Source organism: Talpa occidentalis, unplaced genomic scaffold (assembly GCF_014898055.3).
Source record: "Talpa occidentalis isolate TD23 unplaced genomic scaffold, MPIMG_talOcc4v2.1 talOcc4.4, whole genome shotgun sequence".
In the NCBI taxonomy this organism is placed as follows: domain Eukaryota; kingdom Metazoa; phylum Chordata; class Mammalia; order Eulipotyphla; family Talpidae; genus Talpa; species Talpa occidentalis.
In genome coordinates, this window is record NW_023604295.1 from 95,007,233 (window position 1) to 95,033,116 (window position 25,884).

General features: G+C 38.9%; 1 protein-coding gene across 1 annotated transcript in view; it reads left to right on the forward strand.

The window, feature by feature from the left end:
* PCOLCE2 (procollagen C-endopeptidase enhancer 2) overlaps window positions 1-12,913 on the forward strand; it is a 56,844-nt gene extending 43,931 nt beyond the window's left edge. The window contains exons 6-9 of the mRNA XM_037524663.1: window positions 3,630-3,784; window positions 8,012-8,095; window positions 10,072-10,239; window positions 12,365-12,913. Of these exons, the coding sequence (XP_037380560.1) occupies window positions 3,630-3,784; window positions 8,012-8,095; window positions 10,072-10,239; window positions 12,365-12,495 (538 nt within the window). The 3' untranslated portion in view covers window positions 12,496-12,913. The remainder of the gene's footprint in view (window positions 1-3,629; window positions 3,785-8,011; window positions 8,096-10,071; window positions 10,240-12,364) is intronic.
* The last annotated feature ends 12,971 nt before the right edge of the window (window positions 12,914-25,884 follow it).

A 25,884-nucleotide genomic window follows, 5' to 3' on the forward strand; every position in this document is an offset into this window, starting at 1 on the left:
CTCCCATGTTGTTTACGATGTTGGGGGCGGCGATGTTTCTCCACCAGAGAATAGCTGTTTACAGAACACACTGTACGACAGTGGGAACAGTGCATGCACCTCACAGTCACCCTACTGAGGGTGGAAAACACAAATATATACCCCAAATCCTTCCATTTAGATGAAGTTTAAATTAGCTGTTAGCCTACGCACTATATTATTAATGATGTATATACTGGTAAATCTAGAGATAAAACTATGGACGGTAAGCACAAAATTGATGGTAGTAGTTGCCTCCATCAGGGGTGGGAGTGGAGGGCCGGTGCTTCCTCTTCCTTGCCTGCTTGCTCACATTTTCCCTGAGTGAGCCAGCCCGCGGGAAGACAGGCTGCTCAGCAGCACATGTCTGAGGACTTTGCCTGGGGAAGCTTGACTGCCAGCCCACCCACTAGCACTTTTACCAGAGGACTAGCTTTCCGTAGTCCCAGTGTGCCAGTGAGAAAATGAGAAAAGCTATTTGGGGAGTATTTCTTCCACTGAAAGCACGAATAGGAGCGCCGGGTGGGTGAGGCATCTCACCAGCCCTGTGTCTGGTTCAATGCAGTATCCGTGCTATTGAACTCAGTTCAGAAACATTTATTATACCCCAGTTAGGTGCTGGACACTGTGAGGTACCTGGTATACACAGTTAAACTCAAATGCAAAGATAAATATGAGGAGAGAGTGAAACAAGACTCAAAGTAAATTGGCAAAGAAATGTTCGGGTGAATTTCTGACACAAGTCCTTTGGCCCAATTAGGAGGCGAGGTGTGGAGATCGGGGGAAGTTCTTTGGAGGAGATTGTCCTCTGGATGCTGAGTCTTGAAGGAAGAGTTGGAGTTAGACAGAGGCAGAAGGGAGGACAGCCTTATCCCAAACAGGGGAAATTAATAAAGACACATAGTGGAGAAAATTAGGCTCCCTAGGAGCCTCCTCCTTTAGTTGGGGGCTAGCGAGAAATGAGGTAGAAGGGCTAAGATGAGTTCTATGACCTGCAGAGATGGGAACCACCCGCATGTCTGGAGAGGGCAGTGGCATGACCAGTGCCTGTAGAACCCCATCCTGACAAGATGAGCGGGGAGGCTGGCTGGGGGCAGTGGCCAGACAGAATGAGACGGTCGGTCAGGAAGGGTAATACAGATAAAAGGATGTGACTCAACAAATAGTTAGAAGGCAAAATTGACAGGTCACAGTGGTTGATTGGTTGTAATGACTGCAGAAAAGAAAGATTGTGGCAAAGCAGAGGGAGCTAACTTAACTGGCTCTGTAAGACACAAAACAGACCTCGATGCATTCCTGAGATTTGCCAGTGCACAGTGGATCCCAGCCAGATTTCCTTTTGCCTTTCTAGTGCAACATTAATTTACAGATGCAACACATGGTCCTCAGGACATTTATGGCACTGTGATTCTGTCACATTCATGCTAAAGCTCTATAGTATTATAACAAAAATATGCCTTTGTGACTAAAATACTCTTCCTTGAGGAGATGCAATTTCTAAGATTCATTCATAGAAAAGGCAGTGGATGACTACTGTAATTACAGCATCATGCCTATAAGCCTGACCGTGTTGTCTTGAGGTTTCCTTTGCAATTTATAATAATGCTTTTTGCAATTTTATCACTTAACTGCAAATTAACACATTTTATTTGCAATTGTAGGTGAGAATTGTTTGTTTTTTATATAGTAGAATGTGTTTTTTAAAAGCAAGATAAAATATTTCTGTTTAAAGGTTTGATGATCAGAAGTAGTATTTAAAAGTCCTTGTTCACTTTTGTGACCAGAACTTTATATATGCAGGTAGTGAAGCTCACTCTTAGGTTTGTCCCATCCCTTGACTCAGAAGTTAATAACCTTTGGGAGAGAAAAATAGCCTGCAGTTTTTCAAACTGGTTGGGTCAAAGACAGATTTACCTTCCTTTCACTCACCCTCCCTCAAACCTTACAGAAAGGGAAAAACTGCGTGGCCTCATTATTGGCTGTCCATGATGCCTAAAAAGTGGTTTGACTGAGAAGATGCCTCAAAAACTTGAATAAACCACCAATTAGCACAATTGAATAACTTGTTTTATTTCTTTTCATTTCTAAATTAAATAAAACTTAAATGGAATTAATGTAACAGCACTTTTACCATTGCTTAAATAATAGAAAAAGCTAAAATAAAACTGCTATCTTGCAGGATCTAGTTAGTCTCTAAGATTTAAGAGCTTTTGAGCCACAGTTATTATCTCCACTAAATCTAACACCAGTGAGCCAGCACACTCCTCAATTAGCTTTAAAATTAGTATCCTCAGTGGCACTCATGACCACCAAACAGAACAACTGTTTTCTCTTTTACAGCATTTTGCTATGGAAATTACAAACAGAAATGTTTCCATTTCAGGCATGCATAGGAGCTGCCATTAAAAATGAAATGTGGGGCCTCCCCCGGTGGCGCAGCGGTTGAGCGCTGGGTTGCGAAGCTGCCCTCAGCCTCCGTGGCGCCGGTTCGTTCCCCGGCTGCTCCCCGGCCACGGGAGGAGGGTCCCACATGGCGCGCAGACCTCTCCTGCCGCCCGCTGCTCCCCTCAGCAGTGTACTTTGGTCCTTCTGCCTGCTCTGCTCCCCGCTCTGGCTCTGGTGAATTCTCTCACCCTCCCGCGCTTCTGACTGTACCCAGTGCTTGTATAAATAAATAAATAAATCTTTAATAAATAAATAAAAATAAAAATAAAAATGAAATGCGGGCCTCCCCGGTGGCACAGTGGTTGAGCGCTGGGCTGCGAAGCTGTACGCAGCCTCTGCAGTGCCGGTTCCATCGCCGGCTGCTGGCGAGGGTCCCACATGGCGCGCAGACCTCTCCTGCCGCGCCCCCTGCTCCCCTCAGTGTATTTCGTAGGTCTGCCTGTTCTGCTCTCCGCTCTGTCTCTGGTGAATCCTCTCACCCTCCCGCACTTCTGACTGTACCCTGTGCTTGTACAAATAAATCTTTTTTAAAAAAATGAAATGCAAGTCCCATTAAACCTTGAATAGCTTCTGTTGTCCCTGGGTGACCAGCACACTGAGAAGATACCTTTGGAGTGTCTTCATGGCTGTGGGAATTTGTTCATCACGTTTGCCTGTCCCATTCTCCAAGCCAGTATCCCCAGCTCCCAGGCCAGCTTGAAGCGTCATTCAAAGAGTCTGTGCTGTTCCCAAGTCACATCAGGCACTAAGGTGCTTGTAGAGAACCAGCCACAGCTTCTATATTTACATTGGTCCCAATGTCTATTACACTTTCTAGAGGCACCTGGTCCTGGATTCAAATCCTGACACTCCCATATACCAGCTAATTACTTGAACTCTCAGAACTTCAGTTGCCTGTTCCTTAAAAAGGGACTAATAATAGGGTTGTTGTGAAGATGGGATATAATAGTTCACACAAAGCACAGTGTCCAGCTGAGCAAATGTTCAGTGTTATTAGCATTAATATTGAGCAGATTCAGACTTTAACCTTTTAAAAAGAATTTTAGCTTGTAGGTTTAAACAAAACAGTAATCTATTATCAAAAATTAATGGAATGGAAGAAAAATCTACTTTTCAGTGATGCCACTTAAAGTATGTAATATATACACACGTTTTTCCTCGTCTAGGCCAATTATATCTGAGAGAAATGAACTTCTCATTCAGTTTTTATCAGACTTGAGTTTAACTGCAGATGGATTTATCGGTCACTACAAATTCAGACCAAAAAAATTGCCTACGACAACAGCTACACCTGTTACTACCACACTTCCGGTAACTACAGGTAAGTTTTTCAGTTCTGAAACTTATACACAAACGTGAGGAGTATAAGAAAAACTCTTTGTAAGTAGAAAAAAATTCAAATAAGAAGATACTTGAAACTGAAATAAGTTAAATATGAAAACTTATGTAAGAGAATAACTCCATTAATACAAAGAATAAAGTGTGAGAATGCTTATAAGCTAATCTTCAAATGTCATTAAGGAAATTATGACCACTTAAAATTGTTTGATATAGGTGCAGATTATCATATACCTAATTTTTCTTTTCAGGCACTATGGTTTTCTTCTTATTACATAGAATTGTAGTATTTTAGGTTAAGTTCTAGGGCCTTGATACCTGCCTGGTTTTGATTGGCCTTTTTTGTTGTTGCTCTTTTTTATTTGTTTAATTTAGTTTGTTTTGTTTTTCATTTTACTCCAAAACGTGTTATACAAAATATATTATTTTTCAAGTTGGAGTAAATCAAACAAAAATATTCTGCATATTACAAAAGCTAAGTTGGGAAACTGATCTGAGGCATGAGCTAAGAAACAGGCTGATTTAGGTCCCCTCTCTCTACATTCCTTCAACTCTACCCAGTGGGATTTCAGGTCTCCAATTCCAAAATCTAAATCCAGGGAGAAGCAAAAAGGGAGGAGAAGAATTAAAGGTTTAGATGTGAAATAAGTCTAGCTTTATTGCCCACCATATTTCCATGCTTTTGTCCAGCTGCTCTTTACTAAGTGGATACTTCTCAAAAGGCTGATTATTCTCAGCACTCCATAGGTGTGCCACCTTGTGGTCTGGAAGTGCACTGCCTCGTCTGATTGCAGTATTTCTCCACTTAGCTCAGTGGACTTTGGTGTTCTTATTCTTTCCAGTGAATTATCTGCCCCATGGTTCTAGTGGTTCCCCAGCTGTAATCTCCTGTCCCAAACTTTCTCTGAAATTGCAGACATGGATTTGCAGTTATCTCCTAGACATTTTGCAACACCTATACATTTAAAGGAAAACACATATCAAACTCAACCTGCTTTTATCATAGTATTTTTTGCCTTAAACCTGCCTCTCTTCCTGTTTTCCCAAGCATGTTCCATACCATCAGTAACCACACTCTTAGGTTTATCTTTGATTTCTATCTCACCTCCCCACTGCATGTCCCAGCACCCACCACATACAGAGCAAGTGTGTCATCCAATACAGTAGCCATTGTTGGCAGAGCAAATGTAGCTAGTGATTCTGAGGAACTGAATTTTAATTTAATCAAATTTGGAACTTGCATGTGGCTTGTGGCCACCATATTGGGTAGCACAGGAACCCAAATTCCTTCCCCGCGGTACATAAAACCAAGACATTACATTTCAGCTGTCAACAATGGCTACTGTACTGAATGACACAGCTATAGACAGTGAATTTAAAGGAGAGAAAGATATGATCTTCTCTTATGTGATGGGTGGTGGGGCATGCAGTGGGGAGGTGAGATAGAAGTCAAAGATGACCCTAAGCATGTGACTACTGGTGGTATGGATACTTTGTCCCGAGCCTCTCTTTCCAGCTTCATCATTAGACCCTAACATCTCTGTCTTTATATTGTACAGTTTGGGTTTGTTCTTAAGTATGGGGGAAGCTGTTGATGGATTTAAGCAAAGTTCAGGATTAGAGTCACAATTTATGAAGATCACCCTGACCACTGAAAGGATCAGCAGGTTCTTGTGGCTCTCTCTGTGAACTGTGCTATATCAGAAATGTGGAGATAGTCAGAGAGAGCAACTATTGTGCAATCCAGGAGCCACGGGTGGAGTCAACAGGCCTTGGGGATGAACTGGACTAGGAGAATCAGGGAGGTGGCAACAAGGCCCCTGGCTTCCACAGTGGGGGTGGGGTATGATGAAATAGAGATAATGGACTCATATGTTTATCCATGAACTTTTTGGGCTTGGGATGTACAAGAGCTACTCAAGTAATGATGTCATATGGACAGTTAGCTCTATGGACATCCAGACAGGAAAGATTTAAAGAGGTTTAAATTTGACAGTGATCAGTATATACGTGGTGGATATCATTATACAGAATGAACTTACTTAGAGAGAAGTTATAAGTAAAAAGAGGAGAATGTCTGGAATTAAATCTTTAGAAACTCCAATTTTTTAAAGAGGAGGAAATACTGGAAAAGAAGTCTGACAAGAGCGGCAACACAGGAGGCAGGAAAAGCTGGAGAGTGTCATGGAATGCATGGAAGAGAAGTTTTAAGAAGATAGTGTTCATGTGTGGAGGGGTCAACTATTGATGAGATTCCAAATAAAGGAAGGACTGAATGTTTCCATTTGATTTCATGATGTGGAGGCGCTGGAGACCCTAGCAAGAGTTGTGTAAGGGCAGCTGTGCAGGTGGAAGCCAGACAGGGTGGGCCCAGGGGCATGTTGAACAAGGTGAAGAAATTATTAAGTTCTAGCAACTCATTCCACAATTTTAGCCCCAAAGGAGAAAGAGAAGCTCTGAGAGTCTTGAAGATGTCCATGCTATGGGAAGTGGGCAGTATAGAAGAATATTATGTAGATAGAGGCATAAGCGAGGAGGAAATTTGTACAAAGGTGGTTGTAGGAGTTATGGCCCTCGGAGGACTCACAGATGCAAAGATCTTAGATGGGAAGTGACAATCCCTTCTGTCAGGGGAGGAAAGAAAGAGGGAGGGTACTGATAAAGACAGCTTGGAGGTTTGGTGGGGATCTTGAGGACATTTCCTACTGTCACCGCTTCTCTCTATAAAATTGACAAGGATGATCAGGGAGCTGGGAACACTGGGAAGAGAGCAAAATGAGAATTATATCTATTTTAACATTAAATTGTATATTTAATCCACTTTCAGTCCTTTTTAGAGCTCAATAGTGGTAAAATTAAGGTGAGTAAATAAACAAGGAATGCACAGAAGAGTGGGCAGAATGTATTAGAAGAGCACTATTGCAATAGCAAACACTTACCCAAGTATAATTCTGCTGCAGTTGTTCTGTGGTTGGTTCACCCCAGCATATTATGACATACAAGGGAACAATCAGCAAATTATTTTTTAAAGAGTGTTGATGAGGGCCTCCCCTGGTGGTGCAGTGGTTGAGCGCTGGGCTGCAAAGCTGCCTACAGCCTCTGCAGCGCCTGTTAGATCCCCTGCCACCAGCGAGGGTCCCACATGGCGCGACAAACCTCTCCTCCTATTCCCGCGCTCCCCTCAGCAGTGTATTTCGTCAGTCTGCCTGTTCTGCTCCCCGCTCTGGCTCTGGTGAATCCTCTCACCCTCCTGTGCTTCTGACTGTACCCAGTGATTGTATAAATAAATAAATAAATCTTAAAAAAATATATATTTAAAAAAAAAGAGTGTTGATGATAACAGGGCTTCATTATTTTCATTTTGTTAATCCAGGGTTTCTTAATCTGTTGACACTATTTACATTAGGGCCACTTAGTTCCTTGTCATGGGAGGACTATCTTGTTCTCTGCAGGATTTTTAGCAGCATCCTTGGGGTCTGTCTGCTAGATGCCAATTGCAACCCCTAGTTGTGACAACCAAAATATTTCCAGACTTTGTCAGATGTCACCTAGGGGGCAAAACCACCTCTGGTTGAGAACCACTGTGTTTATCTATTTTGTTTTACTTTTACATTTGTCTGCTTCTCAATTCTTAAGATCCTTATAGCCAATGAAGGCTCAAAATAAATATTTAGAGATTGGGTGCACCTAATAATATACAAGAAAGCTGTAACACATTTTACAAATTATCAGTGTTTCTAAAAACCCACACTGCTCACATTTGGGTGATTGTGTATTTTAAGCGCACCACAAAAACTCCCTCTATCACCATGAGGACACTGTAGGATTCTTTGTGTCAAGTGAAGAATTGACCCACACTTTCTGAGTTCCTATGTGTTATACAGTACTGGATTTTTCTAAACAGAGCACATAGAAATGATAATCTATTTTTGGTTATAGTGTTAGTTGTATAAAAGAAGAGAATAGGGTTAATTTGGATTATCTTTGATCTCAGATTTAAAATTCAGCAGAAAACACTGAGTTGCCCTAAGGAAATGAGAGCAGTAGTTGGTAGCGTAAAGAATTTCTTTTGCATGCTTTTTAATTATTTCATTTTAATGACAGATTGATGGATTAGGAAAATAGAAATTGTAAGCTGATAGATTCTGATCTAAAACCACTTACACATGAATTCATTTTGCTGAATCATGTCTTTCTTCTTTGAATTTAGGTTTAAAACCCACCGTTGCCCTGTGTCAACAAAAGTGTAGACGGACGGGGACTCTGGAGAGCAATTATTGCTCAAGTAACTTTGGTAAGAAATAAAAGCCAGGCTTTTCTTTTAATCAGAAACTTGAGACTGCAGGCTTAACCTCAAAGGAACTGCCATAAATGTGATGGTAATGGGTCAGTAACACCCTTCATTTACCCAAGAAAATATTTCCTAAATCCTGAAGTAATAATCTGACAATTTGACTTGTTGTACATGATACTGCTTCTCTACCTATTTCGGTTAGCTCAATATTCCAGAAAACCAGTATACTTTTTTCTCTCACATATTTTTCACATAGTGAATATTTTTCACACATCTGTAATTCAACTTAAGTAAACTAGAAACGTTTATCCAAGCAGGCCTCTCTCAAGAAATTCAAGTATTTCCTCAGTAGTGTCCTTCCAAAGTACTAAATCGAAACTTGGAAATCTGGAATCCATTTGGAAATTCTTAATAAGTTGGAACCTGAGGAGATATTACCTAATCACTTAGCATTTCTAAGAGCTCTTCCTATTTACAAAAATGCACTTTCTGTGAAAACCACGTAAGAGCAAAGATCTCAAATTTAATTATTTCAATTCTTTTTTAAAGGAACATTTAAGAAAAGTCTTATCAGGAAAACAAAGTTGCTACAGCCTAACTACAACAGGTCACCCAAAATAGAGAACCTTCCAGAAGAGACTTTCTTTGTTTTTCCTATGCTTTATATTGGTAACTGTCTGCAGCCCAGACAGCTATGCCATGGGGAAGGTGTGAGGACACTGAGAGCCAAGGGCCCTAAATCTTCCTGGAACTTACTTACATGCCAAAAATTTTAAAATGTCATAAAAATGAGAATAGCACAGGGTGTTCTTACCAGTGCATCTAATTTAGTGTTCCTTAGGAGATGCTCAAGGAGATCTCTATCCCTGGCCTTTGGTGCCATGGGATTTCACCTGGCCACAGACTGGCTTGTTGCCATGAACACTTGAAGTGTGAAAAGAATTCCAATTTTATGAGCTTTATGCAATGAATGAGTTTTCACTGGATCCTGAAAAGTTTGTATCAGCCAAGCTGAATATTCCACTTATTTTTTCCATTGTGACTGACTTACACAACAGAACAGCCAATTAATATCACCAGTGACCCACTGGTCCTGAGCCAGTACTGGTTACTTCAAAAGAGGCAGTTTTTGGTTAACACAAAAACAGAGGGGGCGCTACGGGTTTTTCTGGCACAGGGCTTATAAAAAAGTTATTCCACGCAAGTCCTGCACCACACAGAATTATCCCCACAAAATGCCAAAAGCACACTGAAAACACAGCACCTTTCCTCCTGTGGCTCAGAAATGAAACTCTTGTCTAAGCACCACAATGGAAAAAGAGAGAGTTACATAATGAAAAAGTAACTAAACTTTGCTAGAGTTATTTTTATTTTTAAAGCAAGGAAATGTTTTAAGTTATACCTCCATTCTGTACTTCAGCTTGTTAAATGAGGTACCCAAGGTGGCTAAGAAAAAGATTGTGAAAGACCCAGAAAAAAAGAAAAATATTTCCTATTAATTAGAGATGGTAACCCCTCAAATGAGGTAAAGGTCAAGAAGAAAGGAGCTGGAGGAGAGATGCAGAAAGGTAGCTGCTCACGCACACACAGTCTTTGGGCCACATCATGCAGCCTCTTAGTACAGCATTGTCCCTAAAGATTGAAAATCTTGTTGAGTATTATAGGCTCATAGCCCACCACTTAGCTGGTACTTAATCTGCATTTGTGATAAAATATTGTAAAGAGTCCCCATCTCAGCAACAAACTACAACATGGCAGGGTTGAGGTTTTAGCAATTGACAACCTGGGTGACATTATAGCTCCATAGCCACTTTTTTTCTACCCTAATTTTGATGACAAAAACACAGAATCAAATTTGATAGCTCTATTAGGACTTTCTCTTTGACATTAGAATGTCCCCTCTATGAAATTCGGAAAAAAAGTTCTGCTTACATTTGCCTTTTGTCACATTGTTTCAAAAATGTTTTCTTCTGCAGTATTGGCTGGTACCGTCATCACAACCGTCACTCGAGGCGGGAGTTTACATGCCACTGTCTCAATCATCAATATCTATAAAGAAGGAAATCTGGCTATTCAGCAAGCTGGCAAGAACATGAGCGCCAAGATCATTGTGGTCTGCAAGCAGTGCCCTCTCCTCAGAAGAGGTGAGTAAGGAGGAAAACCTTAGTTTTTATTGTAGAGGAGCTCAGGGGCACAGAGGAAAAGAGAACCTCTTTGGGCAAGTCTTGGATCTCTCTAGGCCATAAATGGCCAAGGGAGGTAAAATAAAATGATGGCCTGGGGCCTCCCTGGTGGCACAGGGGGTTAAGACACAATCTATGAAGCTAAGGGCAGCCACTGCAGCAAGAGTTAGATCCCCAGCCAGGGAGCAACCCACATGGTGCAGCAGGCCTCTCCTGCATAGCCCACTGCTCCCCTCAGCAGTGTATTTCAGTCAATCTGCCTGTTCTGTTCCCCACTCTGTCTCTGGTGAATTCTCTCACTGCCCGCACCTCTGGCCTGTACCCCGTTCTTGTATGTGTGAATAAATAAATCTTTAAAAAAAGGGATGGCCTGAGGAATCAGGTATAATTAGGCTGTAATCCCAGTTCCTGTAACTTATGGAAGAAGTAGTGGCAGTGATGAATGAGTCCAAGAACATGTGACGTTAATCAATAGGAAATAAAGAGAAGGGCCAGTTCAGCAGAAAGACATTCTTGACTGTTGTACTTAAGGTGTCAGTACTATGTTTAGTGGCTACCCATAAAGCAATCGTAATTCAGAGCCAAAGTTCAGAACAGATAGCTGTAAGTAGAATAGAATTAAAGACTGGGGAATCATTTGCAAAGATAATATCATAAAGCCCATAGATGAGAAAGAGTTTATTAAGAGACATTAAGAAAAAAGAAAGTTAATCCAGAGCCAGAGGCACATGACTTTTTTCCCTAATATTTAACAAGTTCTTTAACTTATGAAAAGAATATACGTATGTATAGTCCATGGTTTTTAAGAGGTTAAGTAAGTAGAGAAGGCTATAAAATAAAACATGAAGGCTTTCTCTTTCCCCAGATACTATGAAAAATTCCTTTCAGAAAGTTTCTATCTATGTAAGGCACATGCATACACATTGAGACAAATGGGCTCACACAGTACATATTCTCTTGCAAATTTCTCTCCACATAATTTATATGTACACATCTTTCCATAAACAGCACCTGTGGATAGAGGCTCGCCTGTGGAATAGTAGTATCACCTGATATTCCACTATGTGAAATGCTATGATTTCTCTGTCCAATCTCAATTCATTCCTTTTCTCAGTCTTGTTATGAACCTCTCTTACAACTAAAAGAAACTAAACTACAGAGAGAACAAGAGAATATCCATTTCAAGAAAGGTTTACTATGAGTATAGATGTTCAGGAAGCCAACAACCTGGGCTTTTCAAATTGACTAGGAAAGGTTCTGTAAAAGATAAACAGTTCTTTCCAGAACTGCCATAAACAACAAAGAGTACACATCTAGACACGGAAAGCTCTCATAATGATGCTAACAGTCCAACTTTTTGAGATGGCATCCACCTGTCCTTCCTACTAACCTTCCACAGGCTCAGGACTACCAGGATGACAGTGTTAGACCACTAAGGAATGACTACACTGGAGAAAAAGAAAACACATATTTCTCTTATGACATTTTATTGAATCTATATAAATCTTATTAGGTAAACCCAATACTCCACAGTTTAGGCTTCAGTTTAGGCCTAACTTGAAATTACAGATTTAGATGCCTTTTTTTTGGGGGGGGGGGCAAGAGAGAAATTCAAAGGATAAGATCCAACCATGCCCTCAAGAAACTTACATAGCACAAATGATTGGAATTTTGAAAGAAGTTCAAGACAACAACAACAAAGAGAATAATCACTATTTGCCAAGTGCCTGGGAAACCCAGGGCATCATGGAATGATGAATGGCCATCTGAGGATGGTGTGTCAGGGAGCACAGGAACCCTACATGTGAACACACTGCACGGTTCCGAGTTAGTCCTCAGTGAAGACGCCAGGACATGACTAATCTAATCATTCCATCCTGTGTCCTGGTGTCAGCAGAGCTAGAACTCGTTACTCAGTTGAATTTAGTTTTTTGCCGGTGAGCATCTTAAACCAGATTTTATCCTAATGGAATAAATGTATAATTATATCATCTACAGGTTATTTATCTAGAGATAAGTTATAGTTTAATTTGCTTCAAACCAGTACATATAGGGAAAAAGTTAATATTACTTTCTCTTTCTTTAGGTCTAAATTACATCATTATGGGCCAAGTGGGTGAAGATGGGAAAGGCAAAATCATGCCAAACAGCTTTATCATGATGTTCAAGACAAAGAATCAAAAGCTCCTGAATGCCCTGAAAAACAAGCAATGTTAACAGTGGATTTAAGTTGCATTCTGTCAATGCCTTTGAAAGATCTACTTTTTCTCAGTAGAAAAAAAATGTTGTACCATTAAATATTGAGCATTCAGTTACTCTTCATGTGATGTAGGTATTAGACTCTGATATTGCTGATGGCAGTTCTGTGCCTGCGCCGAGGAGCAGATATCTAGTTGAAAATCTGCAGATTTAGTGCAGTGATAGGGAACTAAATGTATCAAGTGTTGACAGTTTGGAAGCGGTTTATTTATGTCTCTGTAAAAGGATAACTTAGAAATGAGTGGTGTGAAGATAAAAGAGATTTTATAAGTGCAATATTTATAGTGACATTTGTTTTACCTTTAAGCCTTTGCTCTGAGGTGTTACATTCTTCTTTTGCATTTTTTAAATCAAAACTTAATAAAATATTTTTAAATAACTATATTTATGATTAATGATTCTATAACAGCCATTAAACTTGTTTTTATAGAAAGTGGGGCACTGTAAAAATATTTTTTATTATTCACATAGCACATTGTCCTGGTATCAGTTTACACTTTGCTAAGAGTTTAGCATTTCAAGAATCTCAGGGGCTAGATGGATCTAGTAATGTAAACAGAGTATAATTCTCTCCAGAACCAGAGAATGTTACAGCCACAATGGTGTCCCTCAGGAATCTAGTTCATTTTGTAATTGAAAAACTGGGGCTCAAGTATATTTAGTGACTTGTTCAGCGCACACATCTCCCAAGAAACAGAGTAGGGTATCAAGCTCAGAAATCTTAATTTCAAACCCAGTGTCCTCACTGTCACTAAAAGAGGCACTTTTTTCCTCAGGGGGAGGTTCTTTCATCCTGACCTGCAACTTTCCAGCTGCCTATATCACAACTGATCATTTTACAAGACTTGAAATTAGAAGTGAACTTTATACCTCTATCCTGCTCTTCCTCATTAAACTGTATCTGGCTGCATCCACTATTCTGTCATTGTCTGAAAACTCTGTTTCCACTCAGTAGTGAAGGAACCGTGAAAGGACTCCAAGTTATAACAGAAAAGAGATATGTCAAAAACTGAACAATAATAGAAATGGCAAATTTTAAAACATGTGGAATGTAGCTTTAACTAGCACTTAAACCTCTAATGTTCATAATGTAAAAGATAGGGTGAAAAGTAATTTGTGAATGATACAACTTAGGAAGTTAGTCAACATACTATAGAATAAACTTTTTAAAGATAGGAGGAAATAAGCATAAGAGCAGAAATTAAGTAAATTAGTTATCATAAATAGAAAAAATTAACAAAGCCAAAAATTGCTTCTCTAAGAATCATGAATATAATGAACAAAACTCTGACAATATTAAGCAAGAACAAATGTTTTAAAAAAGATAAGAAAAAAAACTTAGAAATTAAAAGGGGACCTTACTACAGATGTTATCAAATCTTAAAGGTAACAAGAGGATATTATGAACCATTTGATGTCAATGGAGCTGAAAACTAAGATGATGTAGAAGAATTCCTGGCGGAGCGGGGGCTCATTAACTCAGACTAAAGTAGAAACAGAATACCTAAACAGTCCCATAACCATTAGTAAAATTCAATCAGCAATTACAAATTTTTCTTCAAATAAAATTTCATGCCCACATAGTTTTATTTGGAAGGTCTTCTTCTAAACATTTAAGGGACAAATATTGCCAATCTAAAACAAACTATTCCACAATATAAACAAAGAAGTAACACTCAGCAATTCTTTTTATGAAATTAATATAACCTTATTATCAAAATTGAACAGACAATAGGATCTAGGAAAATCACAGATCTCATTTCACTTGTAAACACAGATGCAAAACCCCTAAGCAAACAAAATTTAGCAAACAAAATAGGATATGATCAAGAAATGCATGATTGACTTAACATTAGAGTCAATGATCATACCTCACTGCATTTATTGATCTACAATAAATTGATCTACAATCAACTAGGGAGTGTTAGGTGCAACTAAAGATTTAGACTCCTAAGAGTACCACAACCTCTCTTGGTACCAATATCCTCAGAAAGATACAGGTCAAAACCAGATTTTAGAACAATGTCAGACTTTCCTCTGTGGGAACCTATAGCGGTCTCACAGCAATTCACACAGCCATCCAAGAGCTATTTTCTGGGCCTTCCTAGATGACATCCAGATGCTAGGAGACAAATATCATGTTATGTAAGTGCAGACACTCCAGTTTAAAGGTAGCATCTACATAGAAGTATCTCTTGTAGCAATGCTATAGGAATAACTTCCAAATTCTTCATAGATGGCATGCCTAGTTATGAGTCACACATCCAGAAAAGCCCAAAGCTATGGCTCCCTTCTTTGTGCTTTATAGTTTAATTATAGTTCCTCCCAATTCAATTCAATTTGCCAGTCAGGGTTTGGATTCATTTTTACTGTAAGCAAGTTTGCCTGGCAACATAATTGACATACTACATTATCAAATTACTAGGTAAATTAAACTCTAGTTAAACAAAGGTCAATTCAATAGAACAGGAGAAGGTTCTGTTAAGCCCCATGCACAGATAAAGGAGAAAAAAATCATTTGGTTTTAATAACGCAGAAAAAGGATTTGACATAATTCAACATTTATTCATGGCAAAATAAAACCCTGAGCAAACTATGAATAGAAGGGAACTTCCTTAAGCTGCAAGAAAACCTGCAAAAAGTCTCATAATTAAGAGGCAATACTGAAAATATTATATTTTCTTTAAGGTCAATGATAAGACAAGAATGTCTGAAATCAACATTTCCATTAAAAAATCCACTAAAGGATCTATTCAGTTTAGTAATGCAAATGAAATAATTGATAATGGCAAGGAAGAAATAAAACTTATACCAAAAAAAAAGTAACCTGTAGGTAAGTGGTGAGAATTAATAATTTCACAAATCTGTCCCTTAGATGTAAATATAAACCCTAATCAAAGACAAAATATCAAACATTATTTTATTTTTATAATTAAGTATATCATAAATTATGTATGTAAGCATCATTATTCACATACTAACAGCCTCCTTTTAAACACAGGATGTATAGATATATAAGTGTGGAAGTATACATAGATGGACAGAACTATATTTAGACACAATAGCCTTTACATAGAAATTTCTAATGAATTTTAAAGTTATTATTTAAAATGCTATTACTTTGTTTTTCTAATTTTCTTCCTCCTCTTAAAACCAAGTCAACAATTAGGTTTCAAAGGCAACAAGGCAGCTGAGTAAAGAGCTAGTCTCACCTCCCCCACACAAGCACAACAAAACTGATGCAAAACAAAGGCAAAATCCCCTAAGGGAAAAACGATTATCACAGTACAATCCACAAGAAGGAGAACAGCTTCTGCACAGAGGCCCTAACTAAGCCTTTGACTTGGGCACACACCAATGGATCCTAAGATCCAGCACTGCACTGGATAGGGGGATGCGCAAACAGGCCTCCAGGATGGAGGGATCAGTGCAGTACAGCTACAGAGACAGAGGCACTAGGACAGGGACTACTGGTTTCAATCTGTGGCTCATAACAAAGACAGCTGTAGCTGAATCAGGTGAGACAGCTGGACTTCCTTAAAGAAAATATTACTGCAAACCAGGGTGAGATATCTGAAACACCTGCAAGCCCCTCTCCCACCAGCCCACAAACACAAAGAAATGCCTCACAACAGGAAGTTCCAATCCCTGAGACTACGGAGGTGATCCACTGATGTCTGTTGCCCTAGTCCTCTTCTACACCTGCTACTCTTCACCAGTACTAGTACCCCATCTACTCCAGCAGGTGCAAAAATACCAGTTGGGAATGTATCCCTACTAAATCCCATACAAAATTGAAAATCAGGAGACAGAGGAACACAGTACAAATGTCAGAAGAACAACAAAAAAACCTAAAAACTCAGTAGAGTGGCAGAACATGACAGAAGGATAATTTAGAGCGAAAGTCTTGGGAATGCTGATGGAACTTAACAAACAATGGAAGATATAAAACAACAACAGAGTAAAGGTAATGAAAATAAGAGGCAGCTATATTTATAAACAATGGAGTTAGGAAACACAATAGTTTATTTAAAATATACAATTGAGGGCCTCCCCAGTGGCGCAGCTGTTGAGCACTGGGTTGCGAGGCTGCCCACAGCCTCTGCAGTGCCGGTTCGATCCCTGGCTGCTCCCAAGCCACAGAAGGAGGGACCCACTTGGCACGCAGAGCTCTCCTGCCACCCGCTGCTCCCCTCAGCAGTGTACTTCGGTCCTTCTGCCTGCTCTGCTCCCTGCTCTGGCTCTGGTGAATTCTCTCACTCTCCCACACTTCTGACTGTACCCAGTGCTTATATAAATAAGTAAATAAATCTTTAAAAAAAAATACAATTGAGGGTCTCAATAGCAGACAAATAAAAGCAATGGAGAAAATAAGTTAGAAAACATAAAGTTGGAGAACACACAAATAAAACAAACAGAAAAAAAGAATTTAAAAAAAATGTAAATGGTGTAAGAGCTCTCTGAGACAACTTAAAGAAAAATAACATCCATATTATGGTGATCCTAGATGGAGAACAAAAAGAGAAAGGCATAGAAAACCTATTTTAAAAAATAACCACTGAAAAATGTCTTGATCTGTGAAATGAACAAGAAATTGTAATCTAAGAGGTCCAAAGAGTTCCAAACAAAATAATAGGCAGAAATACACAGTCACATAATAATAAAGCTGCTGAGAACCAACAACAAAGATAAAATATTAAAATATCAAGAGAAAAAAGATTAGCCTATAAGGAAGCACCAACCAGACTGTCAGTGAACTTTTCAACAGAAATAAACATCACAAGCATAAAGGATTTGGAAAGAGATATTTGAAGTCCTTTAAGAAAAAGTCTTCCAGTCCAGAAAACTACCCAGCAGGTTTACCAATCGAGATAGAAGGAAAAGAAAGGAGTTGAAAAGCAAAAACTAAAAGGATTTATCAACACCAAGTTGTATGTGAATGAAATACTAAAGGGGTTACTATAAAGCAACAGAACAATGAATATTAAGGCAAAATTACTTAACATTTGCTTTTTTATTTACAAGCAACAAGAAGAAAAAGAAATTAAGAAAATAACTTCATTTATAATTGCTTCAAAAAGAACTAAATACCTCAGACTCAATGTAACAAAGGAGTAAGAGATCTATACAATGAGAACTACAAGATGTTATTAAAAGAATTAGCAACATAAGAAGATGAAAGTATATCCCATGCTCATGGATGGTGAGAATCAGCACAACGAAAATTACTATCTTGCCTAAAATGTTATACAAATTTAATGCAATTCCCATCAAAATCCCAGTAACATTTTTCCAAAAAAAAAAAACTGAACAAAAATATTGAAGTTAATATGGAATCTTAAAAGACCTTGAAATACAAAAGAAACCGTAAGAAAACAGGACATACATGGAGGTATCACATTACTTGACCTTCAAACTACTATAAAACAACAATATTAAAAAATTATATGGTATTGGTACAAAAAAAGATACATGGAACAGAATCAAAAGCCCAGAAATAAATCCATTCACACCAGGGCCTCCCTTAGTGGTGCAGGCAGTTGAGTGCCGCACTGTGAAGCTGTCCACAGCCTCTGCAGCGCCAGTTCGATCCCGGCCGGCCAGCCAGGGTCCCACATGGCACGGCAGACCTCTCCTGCCTCGCCCACTGCTCCTCTCAGCAGTGTATTTCATCAGTCTGCCTGTTCTGTTCCCCTCTCTGTCTCTGGTGAATCCTCTCACCCTCCTGCACATCTGGTCTGTACCCCGGTTCTTATATAAATAAATAAATAAATAAATCTTTTAAATAAATAAATAAATAAATCCATTCACACCAGCATGTAATCTATGATAAAACATCTATGACCATAAAATGAGGAAAGGATAGGCAATTTAATAAATGGTGTTGGGAAAATTGGAAAGCCACACATAAAATGATGAAGTTGGATTATTCATTAACACTATACACAAAAATAAATATCAAATGTATTGAAGATTTCTATATAAGATCTGCAACAATAAAATACATAGAAGAAAAACATTGTCTACAGATCCCATGAGATCAATGATAAAGATATTTTTGGTGACTGAACCTCTACGGCAAGGGAATTAAAAACAAAACTAAACAATTGGGATTACTTCAAGTTAGAAAACTTCTATACATGGGCCTCCCCTGGTGGCACAACTGATGAGCGCTGTGCTGCAAAGCTGCCTGCAGCCTCTGCAGCGCCAGTTTGATCCACGGCCGCCGGCGAGGGTCCCACATGGTGCACAGACCTCTCCTGCCCTGCCCGCTGCTCCTCTCAGCAGTGTATTTCGTCAGTCTGCCTGTTCTGTTCCCCGCTCTGGCTCTGGTGAATTCTCTCACCCTCCCACGCTTCTGACTGTACCCAGTGCTTATATAAATAAATAAATCTTTAAAAAAAAAAAAAAAACTTCTATACAGCAAAAGAAAATTCAAAATGATTAAAGAAACATCATTCTGAAAGGGAGTAAATATTTGCACGGTATATAACTGATAAAGGATTAATATCCAAGATATATATTAAAAAAGCTCATACAATTCAACAACAACAAAAAAAATCCAATTAACAAATGGGCAGCAGATATGAACAGACAATTCACTAAAGATGATATCCATGGGCCTCCTTGGTGGTGCAGGGTTAAAGACAATGCTATTAAGCTATCACCAACCACTGAAGCATGAGTTTGATTCCCCGGCCGGCCAGGGAGGTGACCCACATGGCGCAGCAGACCTCTCCTGTCTCTCCCACTGCTCCCCTCAGCAGTGTATTTCAGTGGATCTGCCTGTCTCTGGTGAATCCTCTGAACCCCCGCACCTCTGGCCTACACCCCAGCTCTTGTATGCATAAATAAATAAATCTTTAAAGGAAAAATAAAAGGATATCCAGAATGCCAAAGACACACACACACAAAAAAATGTTCATCATTACTATTTACAAGAGAGATACTAATTAAAACTATAATGAGATACCACCTCTCCCCTGGGTATGGAAGTGGAGAAAAGGAATCCTATCACACTGTTGCAGGGAATGACTGGTGAATCTGTTATGGGAAGCAATCCAGATTTATCTTAAAAAATGAAGAATGTAACCACCATACAACCTGACAATTCCACTCTTGGGGCATATATCCATAGAATATGAAACAATCAACAGCAAACCTTATGTCTTTTTTTTTTTTTTAAAGATTTATTTATTTATTTATACAAGCACTGGGTGCAGTCAGAAGCGCGGGAGGGTGAGAGAATTCACCAGAGCCAGAGCAGGGAGCAGAGGAGGCAGAAGGACTGAGGTACACTGCTGAGGGGAGCAGCAGACACAGCAGGAGAGGTCTGCGCGCCATGTGGGACTCTCCCCTGGTGGCCGGGAGCAGCAGAGGATCAGCAGAGGATCAGCAGAGGATCGAACTGGCGCTGCAGAGGCTGCAGGCAGCTTCGCAACCCAGCGCTCAACCGCTGCGCCACCAGGGAGGCCCTTATGTCTTATTTTTAGAAGGCAGAATTGAGGGGTACTCCAGGAATCCCAAACCTTGCATGCTGTCAATAGGTTCTGTCACCCACTGCATAAAGACAAAACATACTTAGTGTGAAAAACCTTCAATAGAAAAGAACTTTAATAGAGTTAGTGTTGTAGAAAGAGAAGAGATAAAAGGACTATAATCTCCCAATGAAACACCCAAAGTTACCCATCCCTTCATGGGTAAATGTCCGGCCAAACAAAGTTGGCCCAAAGCAGGGCCGCTGAGGCCAGAAAGCTTGCAACAAGTCTAAGGCACTTTCTGGTGGGAACCATAGGAAAGAAGGGGCCGGGAAAGTCTGGAAGGAAAAGAGCAAAATCAAAATACAAGTCAAGATAAAGGCTACAATTATCAGCCTCTCCATGGGTCTCTCACCCACATATTTCCAGTGGCTCTTTCTATGTCCCTGGTACAAGTCCGAGGCTGGAAAGCAAGTGCAGTTTCTTCTTCACTTGCCTCTCTGTTCCTCGTACCTCCTCCTAGTCTTCTCCCCCAAGCCTTCTCTCTCAAGTCCTTTTTGGCTTTCCCTGGTCACTCAGCTTCTCCCTTGATTAGGTGTGGCAGGGAACATGGAACTTCTCCTTTTTAGATTACACTGTTACATTATAACACTTAAGCAGTATTATTTACAATAGCTAAGAAATGAAAGCAGGGGCCTCCCTGGGGACACAAGGGGTTAAGATGCAACCTATGAAGCTATCGGCAGCCTCTGAAGCACGAGTTTGATCCCCCAGCCAGGGAGCTACCCACATGGTGCAGCAGACCTCTCCTGACTCACCTGCTGCTCCCCTCAGCAGTATATTTCAATAGATCTGCCTGTTCTGCTTCCCACTCTGTCTCTGGTGAATACTCTCACCCCCCCACCACACACACCTCTGGCTTGTATCCCAGCTCTTTTACAAAAAATAAATAAATCTTTAAAAAAAAAAAAAGAAAATGGAAGCAACCTAAATCTCAATGAATGGATTGAAAAGTTGTGGCACATACATCTCAAATATTGCATAGCCACAGGGATGAAATGCAGCCATTTTCAATAAAATGGAGAAAATTTGAAAAATTATGTGCAACAAAGCAAGTTAGAACAATAAACACAAATATTAGATATTGGCTATTCATATAACAGACAATGCAACAACATAAAACACTTTCAAAAACTACTGGACATCAACAAACATCTGAGGCGCTGAGGTTAAGGGGGGAGGGAAAGTAACAAGGGGATACAAGGGGTGTGGGTGGTGGGAAAGAAACAGAATTACTCAAAATAACTAAAGACTCAAAACTATAAATTTATTTTCTATGCCAAAGAAATTAATTAGTTTATAGTCTTACAGAATTTCAACTCTTGTCTGACATCAGGTTTAAATACGTAGTGCTTCCTATTTGTCACCTATCGTTCTATTGTGTGTTTCAATTTCTGTTAAAATTTAAAGAAAATAAAATTGCTAAAAAATCTGATCAGCTATAAAGATGAAACTTTTATCTTTTGCCTCAAGGATGTCCCTGGGTCATTCCTATACAAGGATTAGGTTAGTATAAACAGTGAGGTGGAGCTTTTAAGTATAGAAATCTATTAAGCAAATTTACAAACTTAAAATAAGACATCATGCAGTGATTGGCTTATCTCACAAACAAAAAAATAGTATTAACAGGAACATGATGTAATTAAGAGCCTCCTGAACAAGAAGAGGCAAGACAGGTTTTCCTGCAGTGTAGCACTGGAAGAACTATCATTTCCTTTTCTGTGATAATGTTAAGCTGGATCCTTTTAGAAACACCCAACTCCCCCAATCCATAGCCCTTAAATTGTTTCTAGATCCTTGAATAACCAAATTGAGTGGAATATGAACTGGTGCAGAAATAAAATTAACTAATTTTTCCATTCCAATTCTTGCCATGGCCTGGCTTTTGATTTTTGAAATTGACTCCTGCTTTTCTCTACCTCACTTTGCACTCTTTCCTTCTAACTCTTGCTCATCTCACTAATCTCACTGTAGAAAATTAAGTCTTTAATAAACTAGTCATTTGAAAAAGCAGGGGAGTAGAAATCTTTAGTTTTATTTCCTGATCAAGATGAATATACAATGAGAAATTAATTCAAATAAGCAAAGCTTTTAGATGTATCTTACCTGACAAAATAGAATTCAGCATATCAAGTCAGTCAAATGACCTTCAGCAAATTACTTAAAACATCCATTTTATAAAATAAAAAAGTTGAAGCAGTTGGTCTCCTTCCAACTCAACTTGATGAAATAGAATCTAGGTCACATAATTGTTATGACTGGATGTCATTCCTAGGGTATTTACACAAATAGATAATTTTAAGTTTTCATTCAACAAATTTTTGCCATTCAACGTCAACATGGTACTTAAACTGAGGATACAGAAGGGAATAAGAAAACTGTTCCTGCCTATGCCTAGATCAGTCTTAGAGCTTAAAAAAGAAAAAGAAAATCTTTGCATTAAAACAATCTATAGAAAAGACAGGGAATGCCTGCTATTTCCACTAAAACATAAAACAAGGAAAGTAAGTTTTAACATATGAAGCTAAATTACCTTACAGAATTGTTCCAATTCTGAATTAGGTAGTAGTTGGCTAGCTAAAGAATTTGCTTCTCAAAATTCTTTTTAAATAGCACCTGATGCATGAGTGAATTGATGGTGGGAATTCTAGGGGGACTACACCTGAGAGAAAGCTAATATTATACAAAAATGAACAATGATGTAAAATATATACAAATAAATAAATGATATAAAAAATAGCACTTGATAGTTTTTAAACCTTTCATTAAGAATAATTTTGCCTAGGGCCTCCCCAGTGGCGCAGCGGTGGAGCGCTGGGTTGCGAAGCTGCCCGCAGCTTCTGCGGTGCCGGTTCGATCCCCGGCTGCTCCCCGGCCACCAGGGGAGGGTCCCACATGGCGCGCAGACCTCTCCTGCCGCCCGCTGCTCCCCTCAGCAGTGTACTTCGGTCCTTCTGCCTGCTCTGCTCCCCACTCTGGCTCTGGTGAATTCTCTCACCCTCCCGCGCTTCTGACTGTACCCAGTGCAGGTATAAAAAACAAAACAAAAAAAAAACAAACAAATAAATAAATAAAAACATGCCTCTAAAAAAAAAAAAAAGAATCTATAAAAAAAAAAAAAAAGAATAATTTTGCCTAAAATTGAAGGATGGATTATCTTGGGGGGCTCGTGGGGGGGGGGGGGAGAAAGAGAGAGAGAGAGAGAGAGTGAGAGAGAGAAGAAAATAAGGCTTACCTGTTATTTATCTGATTGGCTGAAACACTTTTACTTAAATGAACACTTACCTCCTACATAAATCTTGTTTTATTTCTTGTATTACTGTAATTAATTTTATATCAGAAATCATGTCTCTTAAAGATAGTTAGTTTTAAGGTACATAACGAGGACATACATTTTTTTCCTAAGTATATCTTCAAGAAACACAGCAAATTCATGAATGAGGCAAGCACTAGAAAGCTAATAAATGAACTCACAAATGAGAAATTCAGAGGTGTCATTACCCTTAATATTACTAATAGTTTTTAGGTAGTTTCTTTCCCTTGAAGTTCTATGCAGTAAGTATTTTCATCACAAACATTTTCACCACTTAACAAATTGACTGTAAGGTAATTCTGCTATAAAAGATAAAATAACTAGTTGCAAGTTTGGCTTCATGTATGGTCTATACAGAAATGAGTAGATGTGGTGGTGTTAAATAGTGGATGATAGCAGTTTGCAGATCCTTTCGTGAGCACCCATCCCTCCCACCAGCCAAAACCAAAAGCTTAACAAGCTACCACAAATATAAATGAAGTAGCTAGTAATTCACAACAGTTTTTTTTTTTTTTTAAATATTAAATTTTATTTTTATATTCCCCCATACAATTGCAAACGCCCCATTCTGACCCCAATCCTTCCCCTCCCGCCCCCCACCCCCCAAAAAGTGTCTCTGGTTCATAGTTTTTTGTTAATTTTGATTTTCACTTTCTTATATTCATTTTCCTGGTCCCTTATTTAAGTTTTCTAGATTCCTGCTATGAGTGAGACCATCCGGTATTTTTCTTTTTCTTTTTGGCTTATTTCGCTGAGCATGATCCCTTCCAGTGCCATCCATGTTGCTGCAAATTGCATGTGTTTATCTTTTTTGAATGCTGAGTAATATTCCATGGTATATATGTACCACATCTTCTTGATCCAGTCATCTATTTTTGGGCATTTGGGTTGTTTCCAAAGCTTAGCTATTGTAAACAGTGCTGCTATAAACATAGGAGTGCAGGTGCTCTTTGGAATTGATGTTTCTGTGTCCTTTGGGTAAATACCTAGGAGTGGAATTGCTGGATCATATGGAAGCTCTATGTTTAGTAGGTCCAGAAATCTCCACACAGCTCTCCATAGTGGTTGGACCAGTTTGCACTCCCACCAACAGTGCACAAGAGTTCCTTTTTCTCCACATCCTCGCCAACATTTGTTGTTGCTAGTTTTTTTAATATGTGCCATTCTCACTGGTGTGAGATGGTATCTCATGGTAGTTTTGATTTGCATTTCCCTGATTACAAGTGATGTTGAACATTTTTTCATATGTCTGTTGGCCATTTGCATTTCCTCTTCAGAGAAGTTTCTTTTTAGCTCTTCTGCCCATTTTTTGACTGGATTATTTTCTTTGTTGTTGCTGAGTCTCATCAGCTCTTTGCAGATTCACAACAGTTTTTAAATTAACCTTTCGATAATTTAGATACAACACCTTGTTCTCTGATAACACCTTTACTAAATTTACCACGTGATATTACGAGTTGGGGGCAAAATAAGAATGACCCCAAAGAGGAAATGGATCCATGATTTCTGATGAATATAAGTTTTGTGAAAATGGGAGAAAATTTTTTATAATGACTCATCATGTGTTGGAACATTTAAATGTAGTCAAGATATGTACAACTGGTTGTTACATACAATGATAAGAAATAGCAGCATCTCTTTTCTGTTCCCTACTTGCAGGGAAATCTGAAGAGTTTTACAACAGATTTTCTTTTTTTTTTTTGGATTGTAGAGAATTTACATAAGACATTAAATCCTAATTATTTAATTAACAATTCTTTTATTTTTTGTAATTTTATCTTCACTGCAAAATTCCATACAATTAGTTTTGCAGCAAAAATGCTTACAGTAAAAAAATGTGAGTATACCACACACAAATACCAACATTTTTGAGTGCAATTCTGTTGACATCAAACCTAAGTAATCAGTTATTCCAACAACCAAATGGGTTTATTCAGAAACAATGAGCAGAAAAGAGGGCAAATTAAGGAGTGTTCAGGGTGAGGCCTATGTGCACTTCTCCAAAATCTAAGGCTAACTTCTGAGGATCTTCCCCTGAGTTCCAGGGGAGGAGACAGAGCATCTCCTCCTGCAGATGAGAGACAGGTTGGGTTCTGTACTTTATTGCTTTCTACAAAGCTGACAGACGCTTTCTATTCTCCTTACCTCACTTAAATAGGGTTCTGTATATTAATGCTCAACAACCCAACTGGCTAACCCAAGGTCTATAACCTCAGTCTATTTGGTATTCTATATATGTATTTTCTAAGAAAAATAAAATATTAATATCAATACATTTCAGTCAAATTTCCAACAAGGTTTTATGGTAGAAAATGTAAAAGCAAAGAATCTAGAATAACCAATGTAATTTTGAAGAAGTAATATAAAATACTTCACCTTGGCATTTATTGCTGTACTTCCCTGGGTCATACTAGTGATGGGCTACCAACTTGCATATTCCAGTACTGTTTTCTTTGGACCTGAAATGACTTATAAGGGTCCACTGAATTTTTTAAA